The following is a 19,761-nucleotide window of genomic DNA, read 5'->3' as shown; positions in this document are numbered from 1 at the left end:
TGGGCTGAGATATCTGGCCGAGAGGGCGGGTTCAAGGCTGGAAATTTCTGGCCTTGAGTCAGTGTCGGGTCAGGCCAGGGTTGAGGTCTCGGGCTGAGCCCGGCCCTATTTTAAGTTATATTATAAAATATATATTGATATATTATATATATCATAAATTTTAAATGTCACAGTTTTTGTTATATTATATATTATATATGAATATAATAAGTGATTATATATTTTATATAGTGTTACTTTATGTAAAATTGATAATTTTCTTCCTTGACCTAGTCCAATTCAGTCCAGTCCATGCATCTCTTCCTTCCCCCACTCCATGATCAAGGCCCAATCATGGTCAGTTCGGCCCGACCTTGAGAGCGGATTAGGGTTGGATTTTTTAGGCCTTGCGTCAGGGTCGGACCAGGCCTGGGCCCAGCTAAGGGGACTCTGGGTTGGGCTGGGGTTTTAAAAAGCCTGGTCCAACCTGACCTTGTTGCAACCCTACTGTGAGGCCTCTACATGAAGGAATACAAAATCAATGTATCAAAATGGAACATATGGGACTATAGTTCGTGATCTCGGTATTGGGATCAGATTGGATTCGTATCGCCCATAATTGGGCCAATTATGACATATTTGCCCCCCTTTTTTTGTTTTAAAAAAAAAAGGCCGTTTTTTAAACCTTTTTACCCTTGTCGTACAAGAGTATTGAATCGGTCTTGGGATCAGTCTTGGTTGATACCGATCCAATCCGAGATTACAAACCATGTATGGGACAGACGGTGCATCATAATCAACCCAAGGCTTTTGTTTTTTATATTTATTTATTTATTTTAATCAGAAGGACTAAGAGTTGTAGCATGGAATCGTTGTCCTGAAAATTAAGGCAGTTTGTTTAGTACTAATAATTGTGGTAGCACCGATTTGTTGCTCTCTGGAAGGCATTGAAAAGCAGATAAGCAATTAAGAAACCTCATCATTTTTAGTCATGAGAAGAACAATTAGTAATAATCAATTACAGACATTTCAAAAATCTTGGAAAATAAGCGATGGATCACTCGGCTGCACTGACAGGTCATGAACAAGAACCGGCCAATGCTAGATGATCACTCCTAAATATTGGAGACCAACTAAAAACTTACTAAATTGCATGGCCACCTACCACAATTTACATTTCATGGTTTCAGGAAATATATCCCCTCCTAACATCTTCACTCATGCCAGTGCATTACCATTCTGCTGGCAAGAACATTATTGGATTGGGAAGCATATCTACTGCATTCTACTACATAATAAGTGATAATGTACAGATCGCACTAGAAGGCGGGGAACTAATCTTTTATTAACGGATAATCTTTTGAATCTCATCAATCAACTGCATCCGGCTATTTGGCTCCACCTGCATTGGATTTGCACAGTAACTTCAAAAATCCTTCAAGATATTTCACATGTAAACAGAAAAGGAAAAGAGGATGAATCTAAGCCACAAAGTAGGTAAAAACCATCTGAAAGCTTACCTTGGACAAGAGAGCAGCAAGACCTTGCGGCAAAGCTCTTAAATCCGATACAGATTCACCAAGATTTGATAGTTGATGCACTACCTTCTGCACCCGCAACTCCTGCAGATGTTCCTCGTAGTTCCTTGGATCATCTTTCCATGTTAAGAAAGCCTCATCATCTACCCATGCATCTTTTCCAACTTCCATGGGTTTGGAAGCCAGGAACCACCTCTTGATCAAATCCATTGCTACTTTATGAGACAACTGATCACCAGCTGCATCCCTCACTGTTCTGATCAATGAATCCTCAGCAACTCTGCGGTATAACCTCTTGTAAAAGAATGACCTGGAATTACCCGAGTCCACAACTTGTTTGACTACCCCCTTTGCAGCCATCCGAAGGGAGGTATCATGCAACTCAGCAAAACGAGTGGCAATCTGAATGTATATTGGAAGTAGCTGCTTCTCACGGGATTTTATCTGCTGTTGTAGAGCTTCTGCTGCCCCAGGGGCCCCACTGCTTTGGGCTTCCTGAAGTCTTGCCTTCAGATTGATTAGCTGTTGATCAAGCCTACCCATGCAATCCACCAGTTCTTTTACCCGGAACTTGATCTCAATCATTCCTTCCGGTTCAAGAACATTGCCTTTGGCTGTCCTTTCAGCATACATTTCAATGTGATCCGGATTAATCTTACTGTCCACAACAACCCATGCCCCACCACGGAGCTCACCCATCATGGGAATATACACAAAGACAGGCTGATTGTATGTTCGAAGATTCTCAACGATGGTTGATCCAGCCTGAAGGATCCCTTCAAAGAGGTCTCTTTGCCCACCTGAGAAGCCTCTCCAGTTGGCAAGAATGAAAAGTGGAAGTTCTTCTCTGTTGAAATCTAGCAGTGCCTGAGACGTCTTGCTTGCAGAATCAGGAAACCATACTTGCCCGGCTTGAGGAACAACCCTCTCATGGGAATCAAGTTGACCAGGGTCTGCAGGGATAATTTGCATCACTGTCTGTGTTTCAACAGCAACAATTCCTACAGGGATCCCCCCAAGCTTAGCCCTTCCAGTTACCACTGTCCTGGCCCAACCTTCCAGAGTCTCCACGAAGCTATCCTTGTCAAACATACCCCCAAGCCACTTCCCATTACCATCCACAACACCACAGATTTCTGCACGAGGATCACAAGAGTTCTCAGGGAAGTACTCAACAGGCCTCTCTGGAGGGTCCAAGGGCTTCAAAATAGGGAGGGGCCCACCTATATGAGAAGGCACATAGCTGAGCCACTTCAAAATAGCTGAAACACCTTCAAGATCATCTGAGACTGTCAGATGAACAACACCATTTGTTGCCATGATTTTAGGCCCACCAAGTTGCATGTGGGAGCTGTATACCTCCCGTCCCAGAAGTTTGTTCAGTGTAGGGAATCCTGTCAGAATTATAGGCTGATCAAGCCTCTGGATGCACCGCATACCAAGCCGAGCAAGGTAAGCACCTATTCCAACAGTTCGGCCTGTCACATAGGTTAATGTAAAGGTTTCCTTGTATGCCCTTGAATAAGCACCCGCAATGGCTCCACTACCGGTTAAGTTCTCAACCCCCAACCCATCTTCTTTCCCAACAATGGTGTCTATGACCCATCTGGTTTCTCCAGTTTCCATCTTCAACTCATGGGCTATCACAGAAGATCCAATACGTGCATAGTCTTCAGGGGTTAAATACACATACTGAAACCCATGTTCAGGACTAGATTCATCAGACCATCCAACTCTAAAGCAAGCTTTTACTTCCTCAGCCATTCCAATACGGGCTCCAGAGTTTGCTGCCAGATAAATCAAAGGTAACTTCTTATCACAAGCTAGATTAGTTACAGCAAGGAAGAAAGCATCCTCTCTTGGGCCAAAGGATCCTGCTTTGAAAGTCACATCATTTGCTACAATCAGAATGGTCCTTCCATTAGGGAACTCAGGAGTAGACATCTCAATACACCAGGCTACCATGCCCACATCATTAAACCCAGGTGGGCGCACGACAGAAACAAGTGGAGTGTCCCAGGCACCTTGTTTGTCAGCAAACATAAGCTCTGCTACTTTGACAATACTCTTATCCATGGGTTTGTTAGACCCCTGTAAATGGGATGTCCAAGCCTGTTTCAAGGCCGTCTCAAATGCCTGCAAAGAAGATCCTTAGAATGAGATTTAAAGCTCTACCATTATGAATTCCACAGCATTTACCCTATTATGCAATGAATACAATAGGATTGAAGGTTTCACCAGTGGGAAATCATAGCAGTATGTGGTGTTGCTTTTCTTTGCCAGAAGACGTTTCCGGTCAAGGACTCCCAAAGGCTGATAGCATGCAGCCACTGGCATACCATGCAAAGGACCCAAAACAGATAAAACTGAATGGTAGACCACTTCATGTTTGCTGGAATCCTCCACTTCTCGGTATATCTGCAATGTGCATGCATAGTAAGCAGTGAGGAACATATACAGGTACAACCTAGAATTAAGTTTTCTATTGGCGTCAACAGAAAAGGAACTAGGTAACTCTGCCTTGCCTGTACATAAACTAAATGAACTAGTTTACATTTTTCATCTCATTTTTTTTATTTTATTACATCCGCATTTCCTGCATCTTCTTGTTTTATTTTTTCTTCAGAATGCATGCGCATGTGTGTGTGTGAGAGAGAGAGAGAGAGAGAGCTTGCTATGGCAGTCCATGGCACTGCAATAAGCAGCCCTGAAATTGGTCAATCTGAAAGCTATGGCAGTCCATGGCACTGCAGTAAACAGCCCTCAAATTGGTCAATCTGAACCATTCAGACTGGGGGCGAACTCTCTTTATTCATTCAAGTTTTCTCTGATGGTTAACCACAACTTTTTATTCCATTTAAGTTTTTTTCATGCCACAGTTATGATCGCCACAGCATAACTAATGGGTTAGTCCTTCGAGAAGTGCCCACTCTATAATTAGCCCAGTTTTGATGCACATATTGGCTAATTGTGTAATCTTTAATTCTCAACTCACTAACTTCCCTGATGCATGACATAAGAGATTGTAATAAATCATCATAAAATGTATGAAAACTCACATGAACATCGCAAGTATGACCCGTCACATTTGTAACCACAACCCTCCAAGCACCACTAGCAAGGCTAGCAGATGCCAACCAGAGTTTCAGTTCCCATTCACAAACACCAAGCCGATGCATCCTTACACCAACAGAAAGATGGATCTCGTGTGCCAGCTCTTCCAAGATTATCCCAATTACTGCTTCTTCTTTGCCAGCATCTATATCGACTCTCCTGGCAATGATGTCATAAAAGTAAGGTCATATGAAATTCATAACCATCTCATGAAGAAACTATCATATAAGATAAGCATACAGAGATCAGTACCTGGAGTAAGAGACAAGATCATCTACTTGTTGCTCCCGTAGAATACACAGATACATATGGACATGGTCAGTTTTGATAATATCATTGTGTACAAGTAGTTCCAGTTCCTCCAGTGCACCTATTAAGGACCTCAAAATGCTCCTTGAAGTATAAGATGTAGCCACCTGTGCATTGCCAGTTCTAACATTTAACCCTTGATACATTGAGAAGCCTTCATTTGTGTTGGGTTGTCGAACAAGGGTACGAAGAAACATCCTTTGGATAGGTTGTGGCTTGTCCACAACAGAGTACAAGTGCCACTGCCGATCTCTGGATGGTGTGTACTTTATGTTCTCATATCCTTTGAGCTTGTCCTGAGTTAGACAAGTGAAGATAAAACCAGCCAAGAGGTGAAAAAATAAACAAAACATGCACCCCCTCTCTCAAAAGGGAAAAAAAGGCAAAGGAGGACAAAAGAGGAAAGAAGAATAGAAAAAAAAGGGTTGAATCAGGAGCAGTAGAAACACAAACCAGTTCAAGAAACATGGACAACGGAGGTTCTAAGTGACGCAGTAGAGGCTCTTCTTCATAATAGAGCTTCTCAGGTGACCAGTGAAAGGAGTGTCTCATAGGAGCCCGCCCTTCATCCCTCTGTATGATGCAACTAATAACCCCAACACCTGCAGCACGGAGACCTGATCCTACTTCTTTCTCTTTAAGTATTTTGGCCAATTTGTTAATTCTTTCCTGAGCCTGATCTTCATCACCGCTGCAAAGTAAAGAAGGAATCATGATTACTGAAGGCCCTACATGCTACTTACTAAATTAACAATTACAATAGCTACACAAATCTATGAGACATGTTTCAGGGGAAGGAAAGAAAACCAACATCTTTTCAATCAAAAGCTACAGCCTCTGAACTGTGTACAAAGTGAAAGAATTGTGCTTCCTATTTCAACTCAAAAATCAAAAGCCTCAACATCTAGGAGTAATTAAATCTGTCTGACTGAATTTAAACGTTTTTAAAATGTCAAGAAAGAGGAGAATGATTTCACCACAAGAGGAGTTTTCCACTTCAGAAATGTGTGCACACACAAAAAAAAAAAGGATTGAAATCCATTTCAGATTTCACATTTTTAAAGAAGTTAAAACATCATATAACCAAGGAACAAGGGAAGGCAGCACATACCTATCCTGCAGTAAACTCATCTGGTTGTTGATGCCCACCAATGATACATGCAGCATATTACCGTGGCTATCTAGTTCCAAGTTTCCATTTGGTGTCATATCACGAGGGCTATGATTAGTTTCCTTTAGTGCAGCACTAATAGCCATTGGTAGAAACTGAAGAGATTTGATGATAACCATGGCTCCCCAATTCCTCTCACTGTGTTTCTGAACCGCTGGTTTATCAGAATTTTGATCTTCTAACCCATATTTTTTCTCAATATGTTCTTCAGAGAATTCCCATGATGCAATAAGACCAGATCTATGCCACTGCATTCTGACACTCCCCTTTACAAGGTAGGGCTGAGAATGGACAAAGTAGTTAGTCAATTAAATGAAGATTAAACTGGAGTAAGAAAAAAAGAGGGAGAAAACTATAGTACCTGGTACAGCCTACGGACATAAGTCTCCACAACCCGCCTTTGAAGAGTGTGGTCACTGTGATCGAACAGACCCACTAGTGCATCTTCCACTGCCAAAGGAGCACTCACCAGATCCTCCATCCTTTCATTAATGGCACTCTTTCTCCGAGGAGTATCCATATTTTCGCCTTCTTCTGTAAACATTTCTAGCTCAGAGAGGCTTCTAGCAATGCTTGAACGAAGTTCACTCAGCTTGGTTTGTTCAAGCAGCTGGCTTGCCTTCAATGCCAACTGCAAAAGGATAAAAATAGGCCATTGGACTTTAGAAATTTTTTTTGTTTTCCGTTACGTTGTAAGGTAATGCACAATGTTTTATTACGAAAGGGAGTAACAAAAATTAAGAAGAAAAAGGGAAAATCATCTGCATCCCCAACAACATATCCTTTCTCACTTAAGAAATGGTATCATTAAGCTTGAATTGGGATTCCCCTTATATAAAAGGTAGCAGCATAAAAAGTTATAGATTCAATAACTGAGTTGAGTTCCAGACCTCAGAATAACTGGTGTGGTTCAGAGCAGAAAAACGTATCAGCTTATCCCTGTATGCAGCAGGGTTAGGGTAAACCAATGCTTCCATGAGTCGTAATATCAGCTTATTTTTTCTCCGAATACCCTGCAAAGCAACATGTAGTACAACATTAAAGAGAAGTATCCACAGAAATATCAATAAATGAGTCAGAGAAAGGAAGCAAGTAAATGATATGTAGCTACCTAGTAAGAATCAATGACTAAATACAAAATCATTGAAAATACCTGATGAGAGAGCACAATGTCCACCACCTTCAGATGTTCTTTCTTATATTGAAGTCGGAGACGTTCAATTACATCAGCCTGGAGAAATAAAAACACCGGAATTTAGGACCATCAAAACCAGAAGAATGCAGTTTGTATTTTCTCAGTGCCCCCACCAAGTCTCTCAATAGGTATCTTTTTTAAACTTTGGGTTTAAATACAAGTTAACAGGCTAAATAAGCAAAAACTGGCGGAATGTTCTCAAAACCAATTCACTTGAGTGAGACAGAGAGGAGAGTGGAATTTTGTGTGTAGGGGTGAAATCAGAGATCTACAGACGTAAATCAGCTCCACCGCACGGTGGTCTACGATCAAGCTGATTGTAAATCAGGGCACAAAGAAAACAAAAAACTCGTTTGGGGTGATCACCAGAACAAGCAAGCAAAGGTGGTCATAGAGCAGCTCAACCGCAGGGTGGTCATAGAGCAGCTAGTGCATGATTTTTCCAACCCCAGGGGAGTTTACTCGACCCATTCCCCAATCTCTCCTGCACTGCTCAAGTGTGTGACTCCGTACGAGTTATTTATGTATGGTGAAGAAGCCCCAACATGAGGTGAGTATCAAGGGATTTTGTGTGCATGTAACGTGCAACTAACACTTCAAGACATAAGCCTCTAAGGTCGAACATCAAGGTGTTTTCCTGAAGCCTCACGGCCCTCACCCCAAGGAGAACCATCAGGCACAATTAGTGCTAAATGCCTTTCAAACAGTGGAAAGATGAATCAAATATTTGGAGCGCTGAAGTATACAATACTCATGTCCATTCTATTTCAGATCCTAAAGTTTCATTTATTTCGTTTCACCATGGTCAAGCAACTTCTTATGCCCTTCGATTTTGCTTTCCATTTTCATTTCAGGAAAAAAAAAAAAGACTTCATGCAACTTTGAGTCCCTTAACTTTCAAAGCCACATCAACTCGGGAAAAAATGATCGAAGGATGCCATTGTATATGTCGGAACAACTACCTGAATATTGTCACTAAATAATTCTTCAATAGAGAGATATTCCTCAAAAAGAGATTGAACAATAACACGAGCATGACTCTCTCTTCCACCCTCGTAAGATTTCACAAGATTCATCAGAGGTTCCACAAGCCTCTCCTGGGTTGCTTTTTCTTTATCAGGGCAGGACAGGAGATGTGCCTGGAAAAAAGCATATCTATCAATACCCAAAATTTACATTTCCTTTCAAAGAAAAATGTGAAACAGGATAGTGACCTCAAGAACACCCCGCAATAATTTGGCTGGGAAGTCAGCATTCTTCTGGGAGTCTGAAATCCCTTCATACTCCTTATACGTAGCATCCAACTGCGTTTCTCATAGAACCAAAAGCAAATTAATTCAGTTCAAAACTTTCAACCAATGTGAACAACCAAGCTTAAGATCATTAATTTTTTTATTTTTTATTTTTTTTTGGGGGGGGGTGGTGGGGGAGGGAGGAAATCATAAGATGAAGTATTGACCTCATTTTTTAGATCTTTTGGAAGGCGGGTTGCCAGAACAGCCATGCATTCTTGCCACTGAAGGAAAGGCAGCTCTGGACTATCCAAGCAGTTGAGCAAATCTTGCACAACCTGAAAGACAAGAAACTCAATGATTACCGGAAAACAAAAATGGGCTATGCATTCAACATTTCAACCAATAAGAACATGGATGGCTTTCCAATCGTAGCTAAGAAATCAAATCTGAAGATTAATCCAAAGGTTCCCAAATACCATTAAAAATACTTGTCCACAGATGCTACTGTGCAAGGGAACCGGGTACTTACTTCGTCAATGTTATGCTCATAGCCTGCAAGAATCATACGAGCAGCATTTAAACTTGCAGCACATCTCTGATGAACCTTTCCAGAGACTGCAGTAGGAGGCCCCAGCACTGGAAAGCTCCCAGTGAAAGGTTCAGCCTTCCTCACAGCTGATGGGTCATCCAGATCAAGCCTTGCTATAAGGTCACCAGCCTTCAGGGAAGTAAATTCTAAGTCAAAATTAAAAACAAATAAAAAAAATTCAAAACTATAGTCCACCCGCTCAGATGGAAAAGGAGTTTACCTGCATGGCCTGGCCTTCTGACATCTTGAAATGGATAACTCCAGAAGCCGGTAGTAGAAGTGGCATGCACATCTTCATAACCTCAACTTCTGCATATGGTGTGTCAGCTTCAACATGGCTACCATCCTGAACTAAGAAACGAAGCAGCTTGCATGGTGTCTCTGCGACTAACTTAGATGGATCATGATCATTCTGGAGAAAACAAAGATATTGATCTCATATGAATAGCCAATCTAAATATAAAAGGTACAGTAAGATAAAAGAACAATTAGCAGTACCTGCAACAAGCAAGTTCTTCCATCAATGAGAAGGCGAGTACCAGCTGCCTCTTCCTCTGCATATATCACATGACTGTTTCCATCCAACTGTGGCAAATGCAGTTACTCATCAGAGTGCTGGTTCAATTTACATCATCATTTCTTACACAATTACTCACATGGTACTACAAACTGAAAAATTCTGTAAGAAAGGAGCTCTATGCTTTTCAATTCACAAATGGCTCTGCATCTAAAAGCCAAATCCCAAAAGAGTGTTGCATGAGTAATGGATACTATTAAAACTAAAAAGGCAAAATCCACGAGCGCTATAAGACCAGAAATGTGGTCTGGGCTGAATGTTGGGCAATAAGGAAACAATTCAATGGTAGCTGAAATGAGAAATGTTGGGATGGATAGAGGGCAAACCTAGGAAGGACAGAATTAGAAAACATAGGAGGAAACTATAGGGTATTAGGCACAGGAGAAGTTGCAAGATAGTCATTAGAAATGCTTCAGGTATGTGCAACAAGACCACTGAATTCAACATAAAAAACAAACCCACATGGTGCAAATTAGAGGGCATAAAAGGATAAAGTGGGAGGCCAAAAGGACCTGGTTGGAGTGGTCAGCAAAGAAACAAGTGTTTATGAGTACCAATAGATATTAACTTAATAAAGTAGAATGACACAAGACTTGAGTAGCCTACACCAAATAATTTGGATAAGACTTGGTGAGATGAGTTAAGACAGTTCCGGTACCTAGGAATATTTAACGAAAATTCATTTTTCTTTTCTCATTTTTTGAAAAATCTGAAGTACTCTGCTCAGCTCAGCTCAACTAGGCCTTTTTCCAAGAAAAAAACTGAAATATATATGAAAATATATTAAAAAAAATGGAGGTGTGTATATTTTGAAAATATCAACATGTTAAGTGTCTAAAACAAATGCAGCCACAGCCCCATACATTTACATGGAAACTTTTTTATTTTATATAATTTCTTGCTGTAAGTATTAACTAGTTTTTTATAAAATTTTATCTAGGTTAAGTATCAGTTTAAGAACTTTAGTCAAGTATTATCATTAAAAAGCTGTTCATTCACATACCAAATCAACTCTAACTCTCTAAGGATGATTCAGCATGTTACATCGGACTTTAAAAAGGATAATTATGGTAGCAATCTAAAAACTTTATTTTGGTGGCAAAAATGCTTTTGCGTAAAATGTAAGAGGTTACTGGTTTTGAGAATGTCTAATAAGTAGTATCTGAATCATCTACTTGATAAAGCTTTATAGAGCTTCTAGTGAATATCTTGGAAGTATCTTACAGAATATTATCTAAACTATTAGTATCCTTTCAATTTCTGTTATTTCACTGAATTTATATGGCTGACTACTTAAGAAAGAAAATCCTAAAGGAAATTATAATAGTTTTTATCCACATACAATCTCTAAGTATCTTTATAAACTACTACACATTAGACATTAAACTATGCACTGTGGAGGAGAGTAGGTTCCTACAATTTTACAAAAAAAAAATGGAGGTTATTAAAAGGGCTTAACCCGAACAAATCCTGCTTTTGCAGGGTCCCGGGCAGGGTAGGCTGGCCTCAACCATAACCCTTGGCCTTTTTTGTCCCTCACAAAGTGGCTTCTGTCAAACCCGAACCTGTGTCTTCACACAGGCAGTCACAGCCCCATTGGAAGTTATTGAATATCAAAATACTGTGGATGACATCCAATAACACAAAATGAGTACCATTATACAGAAAGAGCTTATTGTAACATGACAAATAGAATAAAATGCTTGCCTGCATCAGTAAACCTCCATCACGCAAAGTATGTATCTCCGTTTCTATCTCTGACTGGTTCATCCTCAAACTATAATTTCCTGGCCCTCCTCTTACCATTTCAATCTAGAGAACAGCATTTCACAAACTTAGTGAAGTATACTAAATACTTCGACGAACTAACTTCAACATGCTTTGAAAAAAGAGATGGCACTTAATGGCCACAGGTATTATTCACACACTTACTGTGTATTTGCTCCCTTCAATGTTCAAAGAAACTTGAGAGTTGACTAGTGATATATGCTGCAATTAAGAAAAGCTGGAATTAGTAATAATAATAGCCTACAAAATGCCAAGGAAAGTGTATCTAAACAGGGTATGGGATATCACGTCACCTTGGGTGGAATTTGTCCCTTTTCAAGATAACCAACATAATCAGAAACCAAAGCTGTACTGCTGGTTAATGCTTTATGAAGAGCCCCTCCAACAACTGAGAGGTACCAGGGAGGCCTCTCCGCTCTAACCCTCATGGCAATTCTGCTGTCCAGCCAGCCTGTGTGGATTTTGTTGTCTCTGTACTCGGATGCCTGCATTAAAACTTTTTATTTGAACTGGTTTCTTTTTCATAGATGGTTAAAATTACAATGGTCAAAGAATGGTATCCTCAAAGCGTAAGAGTTTTACATGTAAAAGATCAATAGTGTAATCAACATTTGTTCGAATTTCGCCTCGAATTTGGATTTCCTTTAGCCCAAGAACCATATTTGCAATGGCCAGAGCTCTTGACTCTCCAAAAGCAAAAACATGTCCTGAAATCAAAATTTCCAGTTAAAGACAGATCATCTACGATAGCCTTATACTTTAGCATGCTTAGTACAACGATATCAAGTTATCAAGACTACAGAATACTAACACAAACAAACTTATAGTGCATGGCCTTTCTAGGATATGTGCTTCCCCTGATTCAAATTCGTTATTGCTAACTCACAATGAGTTCCTAGTACATTGTCAATGAAAATACAGGAGTTTATTATGACAGTCTTAATAAAATGAAGTTCAATCATATCAGTCGCTCACTCACTCCACTGAATCTTGTAGGATGTATGTAATGAAAATGATAATAGCTTACAAAAACTAAAATTTGAAGCATGTCAGAAGGAATGTGGTCCATATCCATGAATTTGAGAAATGAAAGTTGGAACCATGCTTTAATATCCATATCCGTATTCATACATGCTAGATTGTTAGTATACGTTGTTAGAAAGCAAAAAATAGCACAATCTTACACGAAGGTGGGTGTGCCTAAAGTCAACTAGATGAAATTCATCAAACATACATGATTTTTGTACAAATTACTGCATCTAATTAAAAATATTAAAGAATGAACATGCTCTAGAGACTTTTGACTGGCATTAAAAGCTCTGCAATAATTCAGATCTATATTTGAGCTTAATTGTCTCCCCTTTTTCCCACTTAAATTCATGCAGATCCTATTAAGTCATCCAACATGGGTTCTTTCACTCAAGGTCTTGAGCACAATAAATCAATCACATAAGATTCTTTTGCTATAAGACGGGCCACTTGAGTTTGTGTACTGTGCAAAGCAACAATTGCTCACCAAATTGTGAATCTGAGAATTCATGAATGCCACCACCAGACTGCAAATCATAATGATGTTACATCAGTCTACTAATTTCAAACTAAGTAGGAAAGTGAAACCATTCATGTATATTATCTGAAGGCATACCTTAACAGAAAAGTATGCCCACACATTTGGCTTGCTTTTAAAACTCAGTTCCTGCAGAAAGTAAAACAATTCCAATTACACTAATCATAAAAATCAAATTGAGAAAAGATGGAGAATTTCTTGCTATCATCAAATTCTAACCTGTACTTTCCCACTAGTAGGCTTGAAACCATCATCTGGGTCTTCACTTGTTACACGCACAGCTACACAATGACCTTTTGGCTTGACGGACTCTGCCTTGTCAAAATCAAATGAAGTGGCCACGATTGATGTTCTCTTCCAAGCATCATAACCTCCACCATGTTCCTTTCCATAAAATCGCCTTATCTCTGATTAGGAGAAGAATAGAAACACAAATTTTATCAATGTAAAGTCCACCATTGAGGAGATGAGCTAAACCAATACACTGTAGATAAGTATGACCTTACCAGGTATCTGCCAGAGAGGAATGCCCATTCCAACAGCAACTTGAGCCGCAGGAAGATTTATTTCAGCAATCCACTCAGTGACAGGATGCTCTACCTGAAATTGAATATGTTTACAAATTTTAAGAGGAAATTGCACAGTGTTTTACAAGAAATTTCAATCAGAACTTAACAAAACCTGGTCAATAAAAACAAGCCTATATGAATCAATCGAATCATATCCATCAGGTGTGCAGTACATGACAACCCTCCTAACACTAGTAGATAGTAATTACCCTCCAAGTTCCAATATCACAATGTAATCTGCTCCCATTGATTTCTAGGATACGTAGCACAGAAGGTGAACTAGTTTCTCTTGAAAACAATACATAAAGAACCACTAACCTGTAATCTTGGGTTAAGTTCTAAGAAATAGTAATCGCCAGTGTCCATACTGTATAGATACTCAACGGTAGCAGCACCAACATAATTCACGCACTTAGCTAGCCTTCTAGCTGCCTGCTCCAGCTCCTTCACTGTTTCTGGTGGTGCTACTGTAATCGGACCCTCCTCAATAATCTATTTTTCATAAATGGTTGTATCAAGACATTGCAATGACAGTATTACTCATAATGATGCTTGGGATCCATGCTCAAAGGGGAGGGGGGAATTAAATAAAATGAAAGCCCAAATTCTTATGGGAGTATGCTTGTACCAATGAATAAAAAGGAAAGTTAGATACAAGGAAAGCATCTAGGGAAGAACTAACCTTTTGGTGCCGCCTCTGAACACTACAATCACGGCTATGCAAAGCTGCAACATTGCCATACTGATCACAAAGTAGCTGGACTTCTAAATGCCGGTTCTGAGGAAACCAAAAGCATCATCAGGTTAAAATTTTAACCAATTTCAAATTATAGGAGAAAAGAATAATTTCATTGAACAGATGGGAATGGAAGATGGTCTCACCTGGGAAGCGACCTTCATTGTAAATATTGGAGAGCCAGGAACCTCACCCTGAACTTGCTTGAACAATGCCTTGACCTCATCATCATTATGAACCTGAATAGTTAACAAGTGAATAGGAAAGTGTTTGAGTTCAAAGCGGACTAGATTAACATGCTTATATTCTAATATATGATGCTAGAGCAAGATATGAAGTAGATTCATCTAACATGGACAGTCGCTATATATGTAAGACAGTAAGAGGCAAACCTTTCTTATGCCTTTACCACCACCACCCCATGATGCCTTGATCATTGCAGGGTAACCCACCACCTGACAACTAGCCACAGCCTCCTCTGTTGTATATACACATGCTTCCCGGTAGATATCATCTGGGATGGAATCCAAGCAACTATCTGAAGGAATTTTCACCTGCAAGAGGAAATATTAGACCATTGGACTCTGAAATACCTCCCACAGATGAAGAATTAGAACAAGACTTACATGTGATCCACTCCATGAAAGTGTTGGTACTCCTGCTGCTTGAGCTATTAGGGACGAGCCAATCTTATCTCCCAATGCTGCCATAGATGCAGCAGGTGGACCAAGGAATATTATGCCCTTAGCATTCAGTGCATCTGGCAGCTCAGGAATCTCTGATGCATGACCCCAACCAGGCCAAACGGCATCAACATGTGTTCTCTCTGCCATCTGAAGATCACCACATGCTCAAAGTGAGCATATTAAAATATAAAAGCTGGTTCACAGAAGTTCAGATTTTACTTAACCAATTATACTCTCAGACGAGCAAATGGTACTCAGTACTAGCAAGAACCACAGTTAACAATAATCAGAACTCGTGGAAAATCATAAATAGTTAATCTTGCAATATTCTGCTTGCATGGAAATGGACTGCAAGCACTTTTTTTAGTTTGGAAATCATTATTATAATTCCTAACTGCTGAAAGTCAAAATTACAATAAGTAAATATTATCATAATTTGCCAAATAAGGCATCTTACATTTTATCTGTCAATCAGGCATTCATCACTTGAGCAATTTTGATGGACTCCCAATTTCTTTTCAATATAATTTAGTAATGATATTATCAATAAAAATAATAAATAAATAAAATGCAGTATGACTCCTAACCTCCACAATAAGCCGCACATTAGCATAGTTGTTATTGTTGGTCCCACCAGGAACTTCCACAAACTGATCAGCAATCCTGATATGTTCAGCGTTGATTCTCATGTCCTCTGGGGTAGCCATGGCAACCAAAAGGATTGCTTTCTCCGTTCCAAAAGTCTCATAGGACCATGTCCTGACACTACGCATAAACTTCACTGCTGCCATTCCATTGTTAGCGATTAAGATACTGTGGATTGGATTCTTCCCACCAAGGGTATAGCAGAACTCATCAACCTCGGTTGATGTTGATGTAGATGGATGCCTGATCGGAACTGTTCCATTTGTTACCCCATTCCCACGCAAAATTCCAGCCATTGGAGGACCCTTTTAGGATTCAGACTTGCTGCAAGAACAGAAAATAGTTAACAAATCCAATTCCAAGGTAGGAATTCATTATTAAACTTAATACTAGTTTACTTTATTCCCATTACAATTTTGAACAATTTATACCCATTACAATTTTGTGCGACCATCTTAGTCAAAAGTTTATTAAGTTCTAAATTTGATGCTAAAGTGAGGCTTTGCAACGGGTGAAGTTAATTTAACTTCGGCTAGCATAGTCTCACCAAGATCAGCGAAAAATAGCAGAGCTTCGAAACAGAGGTCATAATAACTAAAGAAAACAAAAAATTGAAAAGACAGGATAAGGATTCTCCCCAGGAGAAGAATGGAATCTGGGCTTATAAAGAGAAGCCATATGAAGCATAGAAAAAGAACGAACATGAAAATTGGACTCTTTTATAGGGTGATCAGAATGAAAAAAGGTTAAATCATCGAAAAAAGATAGAATCTAAATAGTCATGGAAGGGAGCAAATACATCCTTAATAGCAGCTCAGATCTCCAAATACAAAACCATGACTTGTACAGAGAATGCAAACAACCCATCAAGGCGTCAATACACTTTGGTGGTGTTAAGAACAAATATAATTTTCCTCAAGTCAACGAGAAACTAAGAACATGAAAAGGAAAAAAAGAAAAAACAGGAAACCAACCATTACAGCTCAGTAGTAGAAAGAGCAACCAAATGAAGAATCAGGTCAACGCTAACCTCTAACAAGAGCAAGCGTAACAACAAATCTCAAAGACCCAGAAATTAGATTTCCAATACCGCCTTCAAGTTCATGAGAAGCATTCAGTCAAGAATTATGTGTTTCAGGAATCAAACGTGTAAAGCTTAGCCAAGGAATGTATTAGAGAACCAGAGAGTGAAAGGGCTTTAATGAGGGCTTCACGTGTCACCTGCCCACCTGTTTTTCTCTTTCCTTTGAAGTAGTTGGGAACTACCCCTCCTTCTCTCTCACTCTCTCAATATATATCTTCTCGCTATATACTCTAAAATCCAAATCAGAAGTCTAAAAACACCCCAAAATTCGCTCCGTCTCTACCTCTGTATATCTAAACTTCTCAAGTCTCGAAAGGCAGATCTCATGGCCCATAAAACTCCACAATTTATTCAGACACCATTTTTTCTTTTTTAAAATTTTTGGTATGGCTGGCTTGTTTTGACTGTGAGTTGGGTGTCTTGTTCGACCAACCCAACCCTTTTAGAATTAAGAAGAAGAAGAAGATGGGAAGAGAGAGAGAGAGAGACCAATGAGGCCAGGAGTGCCAACCAAGGGGAAGAGATAACGGAGTTTGAACATTGAATGCGTAAAACTTTCTTCTTCTTTTATTAATTTTTTTGGGTTCAGATATAAAGTATGACTTTTCATAATTTGATTGTCTTATTATAAAATATAGAGACATATCCTTTCCCTTTTGGCTCTTTCCTTTCATTTTTCATTTTTTTCTTCTTCGTAGGGTCCAAGTCATTATCTTGTTCATGTGAAAATATCTGTATTTTGATCTTTTCTTCACCTCATGGTGAAGAGAGAGAATCCCTTCAACTACAGAATTTGATCTTCCAATTAAGAAAAGGGTATTTCAGACTTTCGTCAATAGGAATGAAATACTTTCTTGGCGAATATGTCATGAACATGGGAGACTAGTACTTAGAATAAGTACCCACTAAATTGATGGGGTCCAAGGGGTACATTGCAGTGTGTGATGGATAGAGGAGTAATTTAGAGTATAAGGTCCCCCTCCCCCCTCCAATAATTTCCCCATTTACCAAAAATAAATAAATAAATTTAGAGTATAAGGTTTCATTTTTCTCATCTATAGTGTGTGAATAACTTTGTTGATTAGTAATTTAATGATACTTGGGGAGTTTGGTTATGGTTGAGAGTTAGGTGTACCGTGTGTGTATCCATGCCTTCCTCACCCTCTTTCTTTCTATCAAGGTTTTGGGTTATCTATTGTTAGAAATGGAGTGTTAAACATAACATCTCATCTCATTCACAATTCAAGTAAATAGAATTGGCAATATGATAGTTGTCTATCCATTTTGATTTTGATTTTGATCCAGTTAATATCAACCGGAATCCGTTTGCTTAAACCCTAGAAAGTGCCTCAGAATTAGAATATGTGGTTCTAATTTCTAAATCATCTTGAATTGTGATTGGTCTCGACCAATTCCCATTCAAATCATCAATCGATGGGCTCTCGATTCCTTATTCCTTAAACCATGATCTCATCAGCTTATCGCCTTAGGTCTTCTTATTATTATTATTTCGAGGATCAGCAAAATTTTTATGTGAAATGTGAACTACTCAGATTGGGAGCATACATTACTACTAACTGATTAACATGGCTTAGTACTTGAAAATTACTAAGGCCCTGATTATTTAGCGGAATAGTTTGCAAGGGGTGGAAAAATTATGGTAACATTCTGATATCGCATTGCAACAATCCCATCTCAGACTGTTTGTTTGTAAGGAGGTGAGAATGTTGAGATAATGGAAGAAACATTACCATTGTTTGCTAACATGGCATTATAAATCCCATAATTTTTCCATCCATTAGTTTTACAAAGTCTCACCAAATACGTGAGATTCTGCAACTTTTCCATGGAATGCTAGAATAATCCATCAACTCTTTACTTTTCCAAATACATGGGACCCATTCTTCACTAATCCCACAACTCTCCCACCCCCATAAATCCCTCTAAATCTTCTACCAAACAAAAAATAAAACTAAACCCTTCTAAACAATCGGGTCCTAGATGGGTAAACCATTAGACACTTAGACTCATATAGTAAGATAGTAAAGTGATATGTGGTATTAAATAAAATAGAGGTGCAGAATAACCATTGTGCCCCATGAAAAAATGAAATTTTTTAGGACGTGATGATCATTTTGCATGCCCCTATGTCTAAGTGCAGGGACTGCATTGCACACGGCCAAGTGGCGTTATCTTTCCCATAAAATATATTTACATATTAGATGGAGAGATAGAGAGATTAAACAAATTGTGAATTGCTTTCAAAAAAAATATTATTTTGTGAATTATAATTGGACGAAACGAAATGGTAGACCTGCGGAGACTCCAAAGTGGCGACTAACAAGATTCAATTGAAAAGTCAAATTTAGTGGCTTTGAATCATACCAAGAATAAACATGTGATTTTTCATTTCCAATCGTTTTATTATTTTAGAAAAATTGATACATGCCGATACCTCTTTCTTTTCTCACTATTAATATCTGTCGCCTCCGATATCGATACTGTTGAACCGAATCGGACTGGTTTGGAAAGCTTTTTGCCCTTCTACATACCAATGTAAGGTTTTTTTTTGGAACATTTTACCCTCCTCTGTTTCGGAACAACCGATATTGTATCAATTATATATCAATTATGACCGATATCGATACAGCCCATCTGATCTCAAAACCTAAAACCATGCATATGAAATCATCTCACTGCCCCCCTTATGTATGAAACTGTTACATATCACTTCACTAGTGCCCTCCTTTATGCTTAGAAAATCATCTCCCTAATTTACTTATAGTTTTCCATACCATTTTTCCATTTTCATACTCTTTCTTCTTCTTTACCATGTGGCATTCCATTGACAAAAGCATTTTTCTTTTTTTTTTTCCCTCTCCCTAACACTCTCTTTCCTTCTTGACTATGTTGGGCCTTCTATTGATGAAATAATTTTTCACACCTAGATTGGTGTGGCACAAGAGATTCCTTCCACAC

General features: G+C 39.1%; 1 protein-coding gene across 2 annotated transcripts; it reads right to left on the bottom strand.

The window, feature by feature from the left end:
* Nucleotides 1–971: 971 nt before the first annotated feature.
* LOC122649138 (acetyl-CoA carboxylase 1-like) lies at nucleotides 972–17,057 on the bottom strand. 2 transcript variants are annotated; one of them, XM_043842511.1, is made up of 31 exons: nucleotides 16,729–17,057; nucleotides 15,641–16,022; nucleotides 14,994–15,200; nucleotides 14,760–14,921; nucleotides 14,514–14,606; nucleotides 14,314–14,409; nucleotides 13,950–14,123; nucleotides 13,569–13,662; nucleotides 13,282–13,469; nucleotides 13,141–13,191; nucleotides 13,012–13,051; nucleotides 12,078–12,202; nucleotides 11,789–11,980; nucleotides 11,640–11,696; nucleotides 11,415–11,519; nucleotides 9,629–9,715; nucleotides 9,351–9,542; nucleotides 9,067–9,259; nucleotides 8,766–8,872; nucleotides 8,521–8,610; nucleotides 8,269–8,445; nucleotides 7,265–7,342; nucleotides 7,002–7,124; nucleotides 6,473–6,742; nucleotides 6,052–6,392; nucleotides 5,394–5,631; nucleotides 4,884–5,236; nucleotides 4,577–4,790; nucleotides 3,756–3,935; nucleotides 1,500–3,653; nucleotides 972–1,381 (listed from the first exon to the last, which is right to left on the bottom strand). In XM_043842511.1, exons 2-31 carry the CDS (start codon nucleotides 15,992–15,994, stop codon nucleotides 1,325–1,327), a joined length of 6,792 nt encoding a protein of 2,263 aa, XP_043698446.1. In that variant the 5' UTR covers nucleotides 15,995–16,022; nucleotides 16,729–17,057; the 3' UTR covers nucleotides 972–1,324. The 2 variants fall into 2 exon arrangements, with proteins under 2 accessions (XP_043698446.1, XP_043698445.1); XM_043842510.1 differs by having other exon boundaries at nucleotides 8,766–8,876; nucleotides 9,071–9,259.
* Nucleotides 17,058–19,761: the final 2,704 nt, after the last annotated feature.

The sequence above is a fragment of the Telopea speciosissima genome, chromosome 1 (assembly GCF_018873765.1).
Source record: "Telopea speciosissima isolate NSW1024214 ecotype Mountain lineage chromosome 1, Tspe_v1, whole genome shotgun sequence".
In the NCBI taxonomy this organism is placed as follows: Eukaryota; Viridiplantae; Streptophyta; class Magnoliopsida; order Proteales; family Proteaceae; genus Telopea; species Telopea speciosissima.
This window is presented reverse-complemented; position numbering and strand designations above follow the sequence as displayed.